This window comes from Dermacentor andersoni, chromosome 3 (assembly GCF_023375885.2).
Source record: "Dermacentor andersoni chromosome 3, qqDerAnde1_hic_scaffold, whole genome shotgun sequence".
NCBI classification, from domain to species: Eukaryota; Metazoa; Arthropoda; class Arachnida; order Ixodida; family Ixodidae; genus Dermacentor; species Dermacentor andersoni.
This window is the reverse complement of record NC_092816.1, coordinates 207702379-207716946: the sequence shown is the minus strand read 5'-3', so window position 1 is coordinate 207716946 and position 14568 is coordinate 207702379. Positions and strand designations below refer to the sequence as shown.

Genomic DNA, 14568 nt, shown 5'->3' with positions numbered 1-14568 from the left:
TCGCAGATGAGGAAAAACTTCCGGATGAATTTTTTCCTCAACTGCTAAGTTTTCACAGCGAAGCTCTTTATGGCTAGGTTCTGGCGGATCTCGTCTCCGTGGGCACAGGCCAGCAATATTGACTCCACCGCAGATGCGTCTTTCCCAAGATTTGTATTCTCCTCGCCACGAGCGCCGTCTCTCTCCCGACATAGCGCAATATCGCGGCGCGCGCTCTTCGGCCCATGAGGCGCACTAAAGCGCGCACCATGATTGGCGTAGCCGCGCTAAAATAAAACAATCGTGTGTGACCGTCTTTGGTTCGCCGGAGAGTTGGCCACGATCGGCGGCGTGCGTCATGCACTACAGCGTTTACGATTTTATACGGCCGATAAATCTACTATCCTTACTTCGTATAACTATCTACTAATACGCAATCGCAATCGGTGCTTCGCCTTTCGGGGGAAACTGCGATTTTATTTATTTGTGAACTCGAAGCATTAGGCACGGTACACGGTAACCAGCGCAAGGATGAAATTTTCATCTAAATAACTGAACTATCTGTACGACAACTCCGTGTCATTTGGCACGCAACATTTCATTGAGGTCACTTTTTGATACTTCATCCATAAATGAAACAGCTCAAGCTAAGTAGGGATTTTCCTACGCAGCGTGATTGGCGTAGCCGCGCTAAAATAAAGCGATCGTGTGTGACCGTCTTTGGTTTGCCGGAGACTTGGCCACGATCTGCGGCGTGGGTCATGCGCCACAGCGTGAAGTGGCCGCGGGAGTGCATCTCCTCCGAAGACGTGGAGCAAGATACGGTATGGGGCGTGTCGCGATCGAAACGGTGCACGTCTTCGGGAAGGTTAGGCCAGCCGACCATACATCCATCGTCATCGTGGGAGATTTGAATATCGATGGGAGCAGACCCGACGGGGCGTGGATACTTACCTGTACGTTGGTGCACTTCGGCCTCAAGTGTTTCACCGATGCCATCGTACTTACCCCTCGTCAACGATCGTACATCGACGTAACCTTCGGGAAGAACAGTAACACAGTGAAGGTGCAACCACTTGCCGCGCATCACAGTGATCGCAAGGCTGTGATTACAATGGTCATGGCATCCGGGATCTTTGAGTAGCTCTTTGCTCACCCAATACAAAACTAATAATAGTGAAATTCAACATTGCAAATCCCGAACATACGAAAACCTCAACATAGCAAAACCAACCATAGCGCCAGCTACGCTGGACTTCTCTCTTCACAGAATGGGAGGACTACGAGTTTCCTTTCTGAGAAGCCCCCACGGGTTTCCTTTGCAGATTCCTCAGAATTGATTTGCCAGTTACCATAGTGAAAATATTTGGCCAGCCATTATAAGCATATTTCATACGCACTAACGTCATTTTACCAATATTTTATTCTCACAGGGATGTCAATGCATGCAAATACATCTAAAACAATGTACATTATATTTTCGACCAATAGAGGTAAAATACCACCAATAGCTTCGAAGATAGCGATAACAACAGTTACAGAAGCTCAAGAATACAAATATCCCGGTGTAACGTGAGAGCCATCCCTTATTACATGGCTCACATAGCAAATGTTTGCAGCCAGCTCACTCATGCATGTTTTGCTTCGTATCAGGTGCTTCAGCATTTTCCCACATGTACAGTGCGAATGATTTATTTTCGTATTTTGCATAGTCATTTAACCTCTTGTATTGAAGCATGGGAGCATACGTATTCATCTTACATAGATCCGGTGATCAAGATTGGGAAAAGAGCGCTCTGAATTATGTCCTTCTCTGGGTATACGGAATACACAGAACCAATATGGAAAAAATTAAAATTATGGTGTTCCTCATGGTTAGGGACTTCAAAACAGCGTGTTCAGTTCATGCCATACGTTTCGATGATAACCCCTTCCAAGTACCATTTTCTAAGGCCACACAGACGCATGAGGACACAATAACAAAAATTTTGTAGGCAAGACGCAGGTAAGCCTACATTGGAACAAAAACATGGAATAACCTTCTGAAGACGATAAAAGACAGTCCAAGCTTTTTATAAGTTTTTAGACAAGTTATAATTCATAATGAGTATGTTTCAATAGTGTAATACTAACTAATTTTTGCTATTCTTGGCTTTACTCTTGTGCTATAACAATTTTATTGATATCGTGTTAACATTGCTATAGTTGGATAGAACTCAAGTCTGCAGCGAAGCCTCACCCACGCCCTCATAACCGCCAGCCACTCTTCTTCCGCGAGGCTGCAAATAGTTCGGACTTCAAACTTTCCATGTTACCTAAATAAGGCGGTAACCACAAAAATAAAATTATAAGCGCATTATTTTGTAGGTTTCCACTCGTCTATTATAGTGGTATGATGAAAGATTAATTCTTTATTGAACTGACTAAAACGCATGCTTCGCTGCAACTGTTTATTGTAAAATTTCACTTCAGTTGGCAGGGAAGCTTCATGAGTAATGTACTGTGCCGCCGACTTTTGAAGAGTGAAAGGCTGAGACTTCATGCACTTTGTCCATGTCTCTTGTACACCTCATCGTTTGTGCCCATGAAAAGAGTTCAAGACAGCACACGCTGCAGAGATATAAAGTACGACGCCATTTCGAAATGGTCGCATGGCGACGATTTTGTTTGCTACTGTGATTGGCTGGCGGAGTAACAATCCTGTGCGGTCCGTGTGCCTTGGCTGCCAACTGCTGTTTTTTTAAGTTGTATCCTACTATAACAACAATGTTAGTAGAATCTGTAATTACAAATCACATTACCTGTTAAGCTGAGCTGCAATGGTGTTCTTTATGAATTTGTATTGGCCCAGAACTAGCAGTATTGCTTAGGGCCTAGGAGATTTTCAGCAACGTCTTGTAACTATGTTTAGAGATGAACTGATGGTGTGATGACGATGAAACGTCATGCTTGCGTAGTCGCAAGGTTGAGACAGCAACTAATTGAGGTAGAAATTTTAGAGCGAGTTGCCACACCGCGGTCACCCAGGCAACTGCGATTTGTCTAACTGGGCTCCAATAGAAGTAGACATAGACGAACTCTGTAAACGCGCCTTGTGGGCCTGAGCCCCTTTTTGTCCCTAATAATGTAAAATCAACTCCGCCACTTTTCTACCTCGGAAAGAATGAGAAGCGCGCATGCCTTCAAGGCGAGTCACGACTCATGAATCCGGGGGCGAGCGCTTTTGCTCTGCTTTCGTAAATGGGACTGCACAAGAAACAAGCGGAATTTCCTTTCCTTGCAGCTGAACCCTTACCACAAGGCGCCCACCATAGACGACAATGGATTCATCCTGTACGAAAGGTGAGTCATGGGAATTTTCGGTATAAGTTATATCGTGCATTTCCTTCTGTAATCAGCAACATTACTACACGTTGTGCCACATATGAACGTTTGCGTATTTTCTATGCGCACGCGATTAATTTGTGCGATAAACTGAAGCCAAGCAAAGCAAGCACTTGCTTGTCTTTCTGATCCTAAGATGTGCCGGTTACTCTGTGTATGGTTACGTGCCTCGCTATCGATGCACATAAAGAAGCTCACGAACATTTTTTTTTTTTCAGTGCTTCCAATTCGTGGCTACTTAGCTCCACCATGAACTCGGGTCATTTGTGTGTCGCTGCAGTGGCCGAGTTCTGTTACTGTGTTTTTAGGTGCTTCACCTCCTCAGCATACGTTGCCTTAGCATCATCTCGTTCTACAAATGTTCGTACACACATGATTCCGGTAGCTTCGCAGTTGGTTATACTGTCAGAGTACTTTGCACTGTCACTGTGAACTCTTCGTCGGCACACGCTCGCTGTGCCACTTGCATTGCTGCCAACAGCGCGCAGTTGACGTTGCCACGCCCGCACGTACTATCATTTTCTACATGGCGCGTGGCGCAGGTGATCGCATTCTCGACGCCTTTATAAATGTGAGCGAGTGAATAAGAAAACTCTGTAAAAGTTCATATGCCTCATGTCAACCTTGGTTGATCTTGTCGCTTCACGGCGAAGCACATACAGACAGTAGCCACACCGATTTCACACGTTCAGGGCTACGCTATCTACGAGGGCGAGCGCACGGTATTTGATGTTGGCTTCAATGTCACCGGTCTAACATGGATCTGAGATGAACGTTACGAGCAGCGCAAAGGCAGGAAGCGTCTTACGTTTTCTTTCTGACGAAGAATTTCCGGTGGCCTTCTAAGTGCGCGCAGGTCTCCGCAGACACAGGACCTGATGGTTCAGTGACTTGGGCGTTGCGCTTCCGAGTCTGAGGGTTCGAATGCTGGCCGCGACGGCCGCACTTAGATGGGGCCGAAATGAAAAAAAAAAAAGACACCCGAGTGTCGTGCATTGCGTGCACGTTAAAGAACCCCAGGTGGTCGAAATTAATCCAGAGTCCCCCACTGGCGTGCACCTTAATCATATGGCGGTTTTGGCACGTAAAACCCAAATTGTAATTTTCCTGCGCACACCGCCAAGCATGCTAAGCGCTACACGAGAAAATCGGTTTCGGCCGGTGGTAAAGAAAGCAATTTTCTTCGCACTACGGTGGAACACATGATGTGCGTTGGAGTCTCATTTAGAATGACTTTCACTTAATTCAGAATGTCTTTCTGTGGATTGCAGATTCCACCTGTGAAGCTGCTCCGTTGAATCAGGGCAGTGTTCACGGGTTTAAAATAACATAGCATCCACTATAGCTTCATAAACTTAGTACTGCCGTTAGTGTGGATACGCCCTAATAGACAATCAAAAGGAATGAAAACACGCTTCTTTACGGCGAGTTTCGTGGCTCGTAGAGCCCTATTTCCAAAGAGCGTATGAGGAAATAAATGAGAATGTATTGTTGGAGAACAGGCTGAGCTTCATGCGTAGAATAAACTCGATAAAATGAAGCCAGCTAAACATTATGCTGATCACGCTGCTGGGAGGAAGATCCCTACTTAGCTTGAGCTGTTTCATTTATGGATGAAGTATCAAAAGGTGACCTCAATGAAACGTTGCGTGCCAAAAGACACGGGGTTATCGTACAGATAGCTTAGTTATTTAGATGAAAGTTTCATCCTTGCACTGTTTACCGTGTACCGTGCCTAATGCTTAGAGTTCACAAATAAAAAAAAATCGAAGTTTCTCCCGAAAGGCAAAGCACCGATTGCGATAGCATTTTGGTAGATAGCTATACGAAGTAAGGATAGTAGATTTATCGACCGTATAAGCTTGTAAACATTCGCTTACTAACTAAATTAACAATGGTATAATGTGTAGGCGCGACTGAACGAAGGCGCATACAAAATCGGACATACAGAGACAGCGGTGTCTCTCTGTGTCTGTTTTTTCCTACTTTGTCGTCCAGTCGCGCTTACACATTCTATCATGGATTCAAATTAACTAGCCCGCCAACGTGTTCTAAGTTAACAAGCACGGTGTCCCACGCGCACAGGTAAACATGAACACATCTCGCTCGATGAGCGCGGAGACTCGCTATCAGAATTCTGGAATCAGGAATCGCGGAAGCAGCAGCGATCGAATTGACCTTCTTGTATCTCTCGCTTCAACGCGAAAGAAACGTCGAAAGCACAGCGTATACGAAGCTACCGGCACTACGCGCACCCTGCAAAAATCGCAGGTCGCTTTGAAGATGAGGCCCGTGCGGACGCGCACTCCGCCACTTCTGCGAAGTGGCGAAGCCCCGTGCCGCGCGCGCGACAGGAGGCGGCGCGCTTCCGGCCCTAGTTTAAGGGGCTTTATCCGGCCCGCCTTACTCACTCGCACACACGTGAATGAGCCGCGTTCGCCGGCTCACCTTCGCACGCTTTCCCTCGCACATACAGTGTACGGCGCTCGGCGAAGAATTCATCGTCCTTGAACCTCACGGCGACGGCGACGCCAGAAATGCGCTCGGAGTGTCCGTATAATTGCCATCGCAATAAGAAGGTCTCGGGGAGTTGTTAAAATTGTTCGGATCACCCAGCCATTTCAACTCATCTTCCATGTTATATGCGTCAGAGCCACGGCCCACGTGTTGCATTTATATCGTTATTTAACAACGCAGCTCTGCGATCGCTTACTACCTGATCAACAAGTATGCACCGTCATCAACTCTGTACCCGTCATGCCCCAAGCTTCGAGCACAGGTGGACCAAGTGCTCGCAACCGTGACCAGCACCATACAGCCCCACTACTTCGCTTTCTTCGTAAGTTCTTTTGATCTTTCGTGTGAATAACGTCACGGTTATTTATGTTGCTCTAACTGAAATAGAAAATCAGCAGCAGCTAGACAAGAACAAAAGAAAAGACGGGTCGTTTTCTTAATGGTTGGAAACTTGTAAAATTTTGCGTTTACGCGGGACGGCACGTAGGCGTGACTCAGAACGCGAGGCAGCTGTTGCTGCGTCCCAGAAACAGTGCCCTTGCAGACAGGTGTCCCACAACACGGGCCGACATGGCGCTGCCAGCATAGCGTCGCAGGCGGCGCACCTATATGTTGCGCGAGGTGAGCAAGTCGGCCTTTGCAGGTTCAAGTTTGCTGTCCGTTGCCCTCAGACCACTGTATACACCACAGTGTGGGAACGACACGGTTACGCTTGTACAGCTAGCTGAACACCAGCAAGCCGGCAAATGCAGCAGTTTGTGCGCACAACGCTCATGCCTGCCGCAGAACGTGCACATGCTGCCCCTGCTTCGCTGCATAGCCGATTGAGCGGAACGTGACGGCGTGTCCGCTTGCTATGTTCGAAGGTCACGGTCCTACACTTTACTCCGTGCATGCCAAAATTTTGGTATTGTTACTAATGCTGTTCCGCTCGTGTTGCTTAGCCGAGTGTGAAATCGTGTTAAAGTGTAAATAATAAAGTGGTTCTCCTAGAAGAATTAAATGTCGTCGTAACTGGCGCGTGTGCGTCGATCAATTTTTTCGTCCTTGTTTTTGTACAAGATGCCTGGAGGATGGATAATAAAGGTTGGCACCGTGTGCCAGATGGCGTATATCATCGTTTGTTTTCATGCAGAAGCCAAGGTTTTTCGACCTCAAGAATCCAACGCCAGAGGAATTCGCAGCTTTCGAAGAAAACGTCCTGGGTGGCCTGCAGAATCACGTGGGCAAGGACGGCGGCTACGCAGTAGGCGACTCGCTCACTCTAGCGGACCTCACATTGTTGGCGCACCTCACCCTGTGCCAGGAGGTGAGATTTCGACATGCACTGGCAGTGATGGTGTACATATGAAGGGCTCAGACGTTGGGCCGTGTTAATGTGTGTTTATACTCCGTCGCCGGTAGTGTTTTTGTCAGCATCATTCTCACGTTATGAGGACGTCGTCCCGAGGTCAACGATATTATTAACTATGCTGACTCTGAATAACAGACTTGAAAGTTTGTCATGCGACAGCGCTGCGCAATTCTTCGGAAAAATGAAGAACTTACACAGCCAATTAAGAGCTGCGAGTCGACGGCGATTTCCTTTCAACTCGGCGAATTGTGAAAAAACATGTAACAATCCTCTACCCCTTGCTTACTAATGAAGTAAATCCCATTTCGCGTATTTCGCGGTCGAAAACCTTATTAACCAGATTTGTCACTCGCACTAAACAACTGCTATCAGCAGACAAACCAGCTGTGGTTGCTTAGTGACTATGGTGTTGGGCGGCTGAGCACGAGGTCGCGAAACCCCGGCCACGGCGGCCGTATTTAAATGCGGGCGAAATGCGAAAACAGCCGTGTACTTAGCTTTATGTGCACATTAAAAAACCCCGGGTAGTCCGAATTTTCCGGAGTCCCCCACTACGGCGTGCCTCATGAGGAGATCGTTGTTTTGGCACTTAAAACCCCTTAATTTAATTTTTTTAACAAGTTGTCACCGGCATCAGCAAGGGTTGTTATGGGAGCAGCGAGTGCAGCGCGGCTATGTCAGGAGGGAACACCCAATGGGAAATAAAAAAAAAGCGTTGTTCAAGTAGAGCGAGACACAGTTTGATTCATTCAAAGAAAATAAAAATCGTAATCACTATTATACAAGCGTGGCGAGAAAAGAGGAGACGACTCGATTTTACTTTATCCTTAAAATAAATACCTTTTTTCAGTGCCCACCATATCATTTGAAATGATGTAGCCTTGAAGTGTGCAGAAGGGCGAGCTGTTAAAGTTCACCTGTTCGACGAGTACGCCCCTCTCACACACTCTGTTGTTTTGCTTGTCGACGTTTGCGTGAACTTGAGTTGTGTCAAAATTAGTGAGTTGGAACCGCCATATGAATTTACTTTAGCTGTTTTCGTGAGGCTGCGCTGGCCGACGGGCTTGGCGTTTGACGGGGACCAGCACTCTACACGCAAAGCTTTGGTCAGCCTCCAAAGAAAGTATGTGCTGCGAAGGGGTTCGATTTTGACACCCGTACGGCTGAGCACTTGCTGCATCACTTTCCGCGCTGAAAGCTCGAAACACTCATCAAACAGAATGATGAGGCATTCGAATATACCGCTCTAATGGCTGACCACCAAAACAAATTTCGCGTCTTTGAGAACAAGATGACATCACTTGTTTTTAACGGATATGTCGTCATATTATTTTTTCTTCCGTCCGAATTGTTCCCTCGTTACAAAGATGGCGCTAAGCTCAAGGAGGTTATGCATAGGGTTTCCTACAAACATTTTTGCAGGAAACTCTATAAGGTTATGTACTAAACCTTCTGGAGTGACAACCGCTGCGGCCGCCTACAGGAGCGAGTGAAGCCACCGGCGGCGACATTGCCGGGGCAGAAGAGTGCGGGCCCAGCATATAGGCAGCCGCGGAATATGCATGGAACTCGAGTGCATTTTCGGTTCTCCGATCAAAAATTGCAAAAAAAATATTTGTTTATCTTACATAACTGCCAGAGCATAATTCACACTAATATTGTCTGAACAATTTTGTACACTTACTTGTTCTGTCCGATTATTTTCTAAGAATGCAACTGTGTTTTTGAAGACCTTAGCGCTGAGTTGGTGGAAACGTAAATTATCTAAGTAGTTAAATAAAGAACACTCTATTACTGCGGTAATGCGGTCCACAAAGAATTCTCGCGATGCAATGAAAAGCTCAAATTGGTCGTCCGAAAAATGATCCTAAATATTTAACAAGAGACAAAATACGTCCTACATAAATTAAACATCATACGCCCAAGAAAAGGATTCGTTGCGGACAAATATTACCGGAAATACTCAGTAAGGAGATCGTAAATTTTTATCAAATGAGCAGCTTTTCCCACAGTACTTGTAAAGTTTGAAAACATTTTTTTGCTAAAGTATCATCGCCCGAAGTCTGATTTGTTTGTTGATTATTCTAAGAGTTTAACTGACGCTGTGCATTTTCTCAACGGCTAAACACAAAAGCCTAAATAACGCAAATCTTAGTCTTCAAGTATCATTCCGTTTTCCTTGTACCGAAACAGTTGCGCACTATCGCTCACGGAAGAAAAACTGCGTCGACATGGTGCAGAATGAAAGAGCGCGCGACATCCGCACTAACATCGCGCGGTTTGAAAGTTTGCAAATAAATACCTCGAATGCACTGTAACATATAGAAACGTCCTACTTACCTCACAAAGGTACGCGGACGGCGTCCCGCTGAAGTTTGCGCGACCAATCCGGTGCATCCATGTCTTTCGTTGCTCTATATCATGCTTGCCGGATGGCAGCGTAAAAATCTTTTAAAGTGAAAGCTTTACTGGCCTCGAACTTGCGATATCGCCGTGGCGGTGCTCCGAGGAGGCACATGACGTCACAACGCGCGCCTCGCCGCGAATATTTCTCTCTCTATCTCGCTCCCTAGTCACTACTGTGCATGCGCCACTAGTAGCACCGAGCCACAGGTGTTCCGCCGCTGCGCAGCGCCGCGCCTTTCCGCTGCCGCTGTTTGGTATGACGTCACACAGCGTTCCTCGTCGTTGCGCTCGCTTCCGCTCGCTTCGCCAGCTGTGCCGCATGCCTGATAACAGGTCGCAGGATTAAAAAGGAGAGCTCGCGTGCGCCGCAATCACATTTGAGGCGGCAGTATGGACGGCGACAATTCTGAAAAGCTGGAGGAGGCCTGGAATCGACATCGGAACGAGATGAAGAGAAAACGAATCGCCCAGGAAACAGACGAATAGCGCCGAACGACTGGCTAAACGCCGCAACAAAGCTAGGCAACCAGACTAACCTGGACTTGCAATCAAGATTAACCAAGGCTAACCATGCTATGCCTTAGCTTTCGATACGTATATCCTGGCATAGCCGAGCTAAGCTACTGCCAATTTTTTTCCTTCACTGAAGGGCTTACGTCCACCGTAGGCGCAGCAACTATAATGACGATGAGTAGAAACAGTGCCAAGGAAGCGCACTGTTCTTAACGAAGCGCTCATGGCCGAAGATCCTGCTGCCATATAATCCACATACTACGTGCGCTACGGCGCCTATCCATTCATTTGCAATGAAAACGGTCACGGAAAGACTTCCAAAAGCACTCGTTTTTCTCGGATAAGGAAACAAGAAAATGAATAAGCGCGTGCTTTCACGTGATGGCAGTAGTCAAATCGGAAAAAATGATACTGGACAGCGAGAAAGGTGGAGCGCCCGCGCGGTGGCGGAAAAGTTCAAAGGATGGCTCTACATTTAAACATTGAGGGGTTTTAGCCGTCCCCGGAGTAGAACGTTCCTCGGTGCCTTGCGCGCGATGGAAGACGGCGCGCTTCCTCCCCACACTCCTCTCTTGCGAGCTCGGGATCGAGCCGCCATATGCGGCTCACCCGTGCAAGGTTTGTCTAGCATACGGCGCGCGGCCACGATGTTATTGTACTTGCGCTTTATGCGGAACATCAAGCCGATTGCGGAAATGCGCCAGGGGTGCCGATATAATTGCTATCACAACGAAAGAGACCGCAGACTTGAGCGATTCCATCGGCTCTGTACTTATTTACTGCAACAGCAGCATTTTTTGACCGCGAAGAATGCCATTTTATTGTCGCTTGCCTGCTTTTTTATTGCGATAGCAATTATATGGAGACTCCAGGCTCATTTCTGCCATCGGCGTCGCCGTGACGTTCTGTATAAAGTCCAAGGGCGATAAAATCTTTGCTGTGCCTCGCATGCTGTAAGTGCGAGTGATACCTACCGAGGGTGAGCTCGCGATCGCACCTTAATCTCCCGCGCGCAAACGAGGAAAGCGTGAAAGCGCGCCGTCTTCCATCGCGCGCGAGGCTCCGGGGGGAGGGTATGGAGTGGGGGGGCCTCCTTCTAGACCGGGCGGCTCAGGCGGCCACGCGCGGGCGCCCGCCCGGGCCACTGCATCTTGATGGACATCATCGACGTGGAAAGAGACCGCCGCGCGCTGTGTTTTCGCGGCTTAGTTAGCGTTGATGCGAGACGCAGCACGAATGTAAGTTCATTCGCTGCAGCTGCCGCGTTTCGACAGCGAATCTTCGTGGTCATCGAGTGAGAGGTGTTCATGTTCACTTGTACGCGCGTGACGCCATGCTTAGTAATTCAGTTAGTATGCCTATGTTTACCAGTTTCCATGGCCGATGAAACTACTATCCTTACTTCGTATAGCTAGCTGTACACTAATTTGCTATCGCAATCGATGCGTCGCCTTGCAGGGGAAACTGTGGCTTTTAAAGTGAAGCTTTTAAAGTGAAGCTTTCTTTGCCTCTTCCTTCGACTGTCCCACTGCTACTGCAGCTGCTGCTGTTGTGGCTGGCACCTCGCGTCTGGGCGTGGTTCAGAGCTGTGTATACATGACAGGAGCGCTGCAGAGAGGAAAGGGGATGCGAGAAACTTGTTTGGGCACTTGTACCACGTCGAACGGGCACAGTGCCCTCTATAGCGGCCTGGACGTCGCCGCATTAGCCTCTTGACAGCTGTAATTGTCCGTGACCCCCCGCAGAAGCAATGCAGAAACTGCAGCGCTTACCTTTCGACTAATGTGCCGGTGTTTCCTTCGGAGTCGCGGTACATCTCGAGCATGTATTCGCAACTGATGTATTGCGACTACGGTGGTAAGAGGGACGTCAATTGCTTCACCGCGCGAACTGTACAAACCATGTCCGACTAATGGCAGATGCGTTTGCTGTAGCTTAAAGGAGGCTTCGTATAAGCGCTGCCCAACGCTATAGAAAGGCCGCTCTCAAGGTCACCTGTTTTACGCGCGTCTTAGAACCACAATGTTTCGGCGGCCTGTCTCGCCACTCTTAGGATGTGCCCATGAGGGGAAAAAAAAATTAAATTGTGGGGTTTTACGTGCCAAAACCACTTTCTGATTATGAGCCACGCCGTAGTGGGGGACTCCGGAAATTTCGACCACCAGGGGTTCTTTAACATGCACCTAAATCTAAGTACACGGGTGTTTTCGTATTTCGCCCCCATCGAAATGCGGCCGCCGTGGCCGGGATTCGATCCCGCGACCTCGCGCTCAGCAGCCTAACACCATAGTCACTGAGCAACCACGGCGGGTCCCCTGAGGGGAAGTTTCGGTATATATTTCGGTATACGTATATTGCGGCGTCGATTCTAGGAACACTAGAGGAAAGATGCTGGTAGAATTCGCAGAAAGGAATAAGCTGCGAATAATGAACACCTTCAGGAAGCGTAGCAACAGAGAGTTGACCTGGACAAACCCCAATGGTGAAACAAGAAGTGAAATTGATTTCGTATTTTCTGCGAATCCCTGCACAGTGCTGCACAGTGTTAGGTAGGGTACAGTGCAGGGATCACAGGTTAGTGAGGGATAGGATTCACCTCAATTTGAAGAAAATAAGAGTAAAATTGGTCAAGAAGGAACAGGTCAGACAGAAGAAACATAGTACAAGCAAAGAAATTCAGGCTGGTACTTGCAAACAAATATGTAGCCTTGGAACAAAGAGATGAAGATGACATAGAGGTAATGAATGAAACCGTACTAGGCTGGCTTCAGAGGCAGCACTTGAAGTGGGAGGCATGGCACCAAGGAAGCCAGTAGGAAAGTTCGTGCATGTAACAAAGGACCTAATAAAGAAACGACTAAGAATGAAAGTGTCCAACTCAAGATATAAGATAGAATTCGCAGAACTGTCAAAACTGATCAACAAGGCGAAAGTAAGGTATATTCAAAATTATAACGTGAGAAAGACTGAGGAAGCCGTAAAAAATGGACGCAGCCTGAAATCTGTGAAAAGGAAACTTGGCATCGGACAAACCAAGATGTAAAAGCAGCGGAATAATTGTATAGACCTTTTTACTGAGGGCGGCGCCATATTGCGATCACAGCGCCGTCTATCATCCGGTGCCATGTTGTAATAAGCCAAGCCCAATTTCGAGCACTTAACTGCTGTCGCAGTAAAAGAGACTGCGCAAAGCAAACAAGGACGTAGACATTGTACTTGGCGCAATTAACTTCTGTCTTTTAATGAACGAGCTAGCACGATACAAAGTTTTATGCAATGACATGGATTTTTCTTGCCTTATTTCAGCTGCCCGTGCTTCGGAGGGACCAATTTCCTAGGCTTCGAGCGTTCTACACAAGCGTGAAGACAACGCTTCCTTACTTCGGTGAAATTAATAACCAAGGCATAGACCTGCTAAACGAGCGTCTTGAAGGATTAAAATGAAGCGCAACACATACGGTGACCAGTTCCTTAGCATACAGTTCAGCTTGCAATGAACTCATTGACATGAATGTTTCATGATAAATTATGAATGAAACGAGAGGTTACAGAGAAATGAAGTTTTTATTACTATGATGTACGACATTTTGGCTCTGCCTGCATTGTCATTTTGCTTGCGCATGCAAATGCCCCATGGCAACGCCTCTCGCCCAGCTCTTGTGATCAAATACTTGATTAAACTTCATAGTTACGCGTCTTCTCGCTTTTCATCAGCGTAGTCGTCTGCGCATATTACTTCTAGGAAGGTACCGTCAATTGGCCTGTGGTGGCCGATAAATAGGAGCACGGAAGATATATCTGTGTGCTTTAGTCCAGACTTGTAGAGCACGGTTACGTCTAGGGACCAGGACTTTAAATTGCATGCTTACTTTTTCCTTACGTCCTTATTCTGCCCATTTAACAGGTAAGCACACATTGTGGGTCAACAAACGCTTAGTGGCACCTTTATCATGCCTACCAAAACATATCTTGATGTTGGTGGCCTATATTGAATTTCCATGGCCTAAAGTGCCTTTTCACGCTTTTTTTTCCTAGTCTCCTTTTTATACAATGTTATAATCCAGTGGAGGAACTTGTAAAGACAGCCAATTAATACCAAAAACACTTTGCCTGGGTAAATGCTGTTATTAACAGCTTTGAAGCAGACTAGAGCCTCACTGTGAGGGGGGTGGGCTCGAACTGCTCTACACGAAGATAAACTTGAAGGTGATTTAGTATGCTTGTGTGCTCACTTCACGTTTTAGCCGACATCGAGAAACTTGAATCCTTGGGTGCACCCAAAGATTTTTTTTAAAGGAGGGGGGTAATCTTGAGTGGGGACGTGGATGGGGAATAACCAATAGAGGGTGCTCTGGGCAGGCGACATCTTGGTACAAAGTAATTTCAAGGTCGAAAGGGGGCAGTCCCCCCCTCTC

The 14568-nt window shown here is 47.2% G+C and overlaps 1 protein-coding gene across 1 annotated transcript in view; it reads left to right on the top strand.

The window, feature by feature from the left end:
* The window catches only part of LOC126524339 (glutathione S-transferase 4-like), a 71265-nt gene extending 57657 nt beyond the window's left edge, over positions 1 to 13608 (top strand). Inside the window, exons 2-5 of the mRNA XM_072287410.1 lie at positions 3263 to 3321; positions 6061 to 6202; positions 7016 to 7189; positions 13460 to 13608. Coding sequence (XP_072143511.1) covers positions 3263 to 3321; positions 6061 to 6202; positions 7016 to 7189; positions 13460 to 13597 — 513 coding nt within the window. The 3' untranslated portion in view covers positions 13598 to 13608. The remainder of the gene's footprint in view (positions 1 to 3262; positions 3322 to 6060; positions 6203 to 7015; positions 7190 to 13459) is intronic.
* Positions 13609 to 14568: the final 960 nt, after the last annotated feature.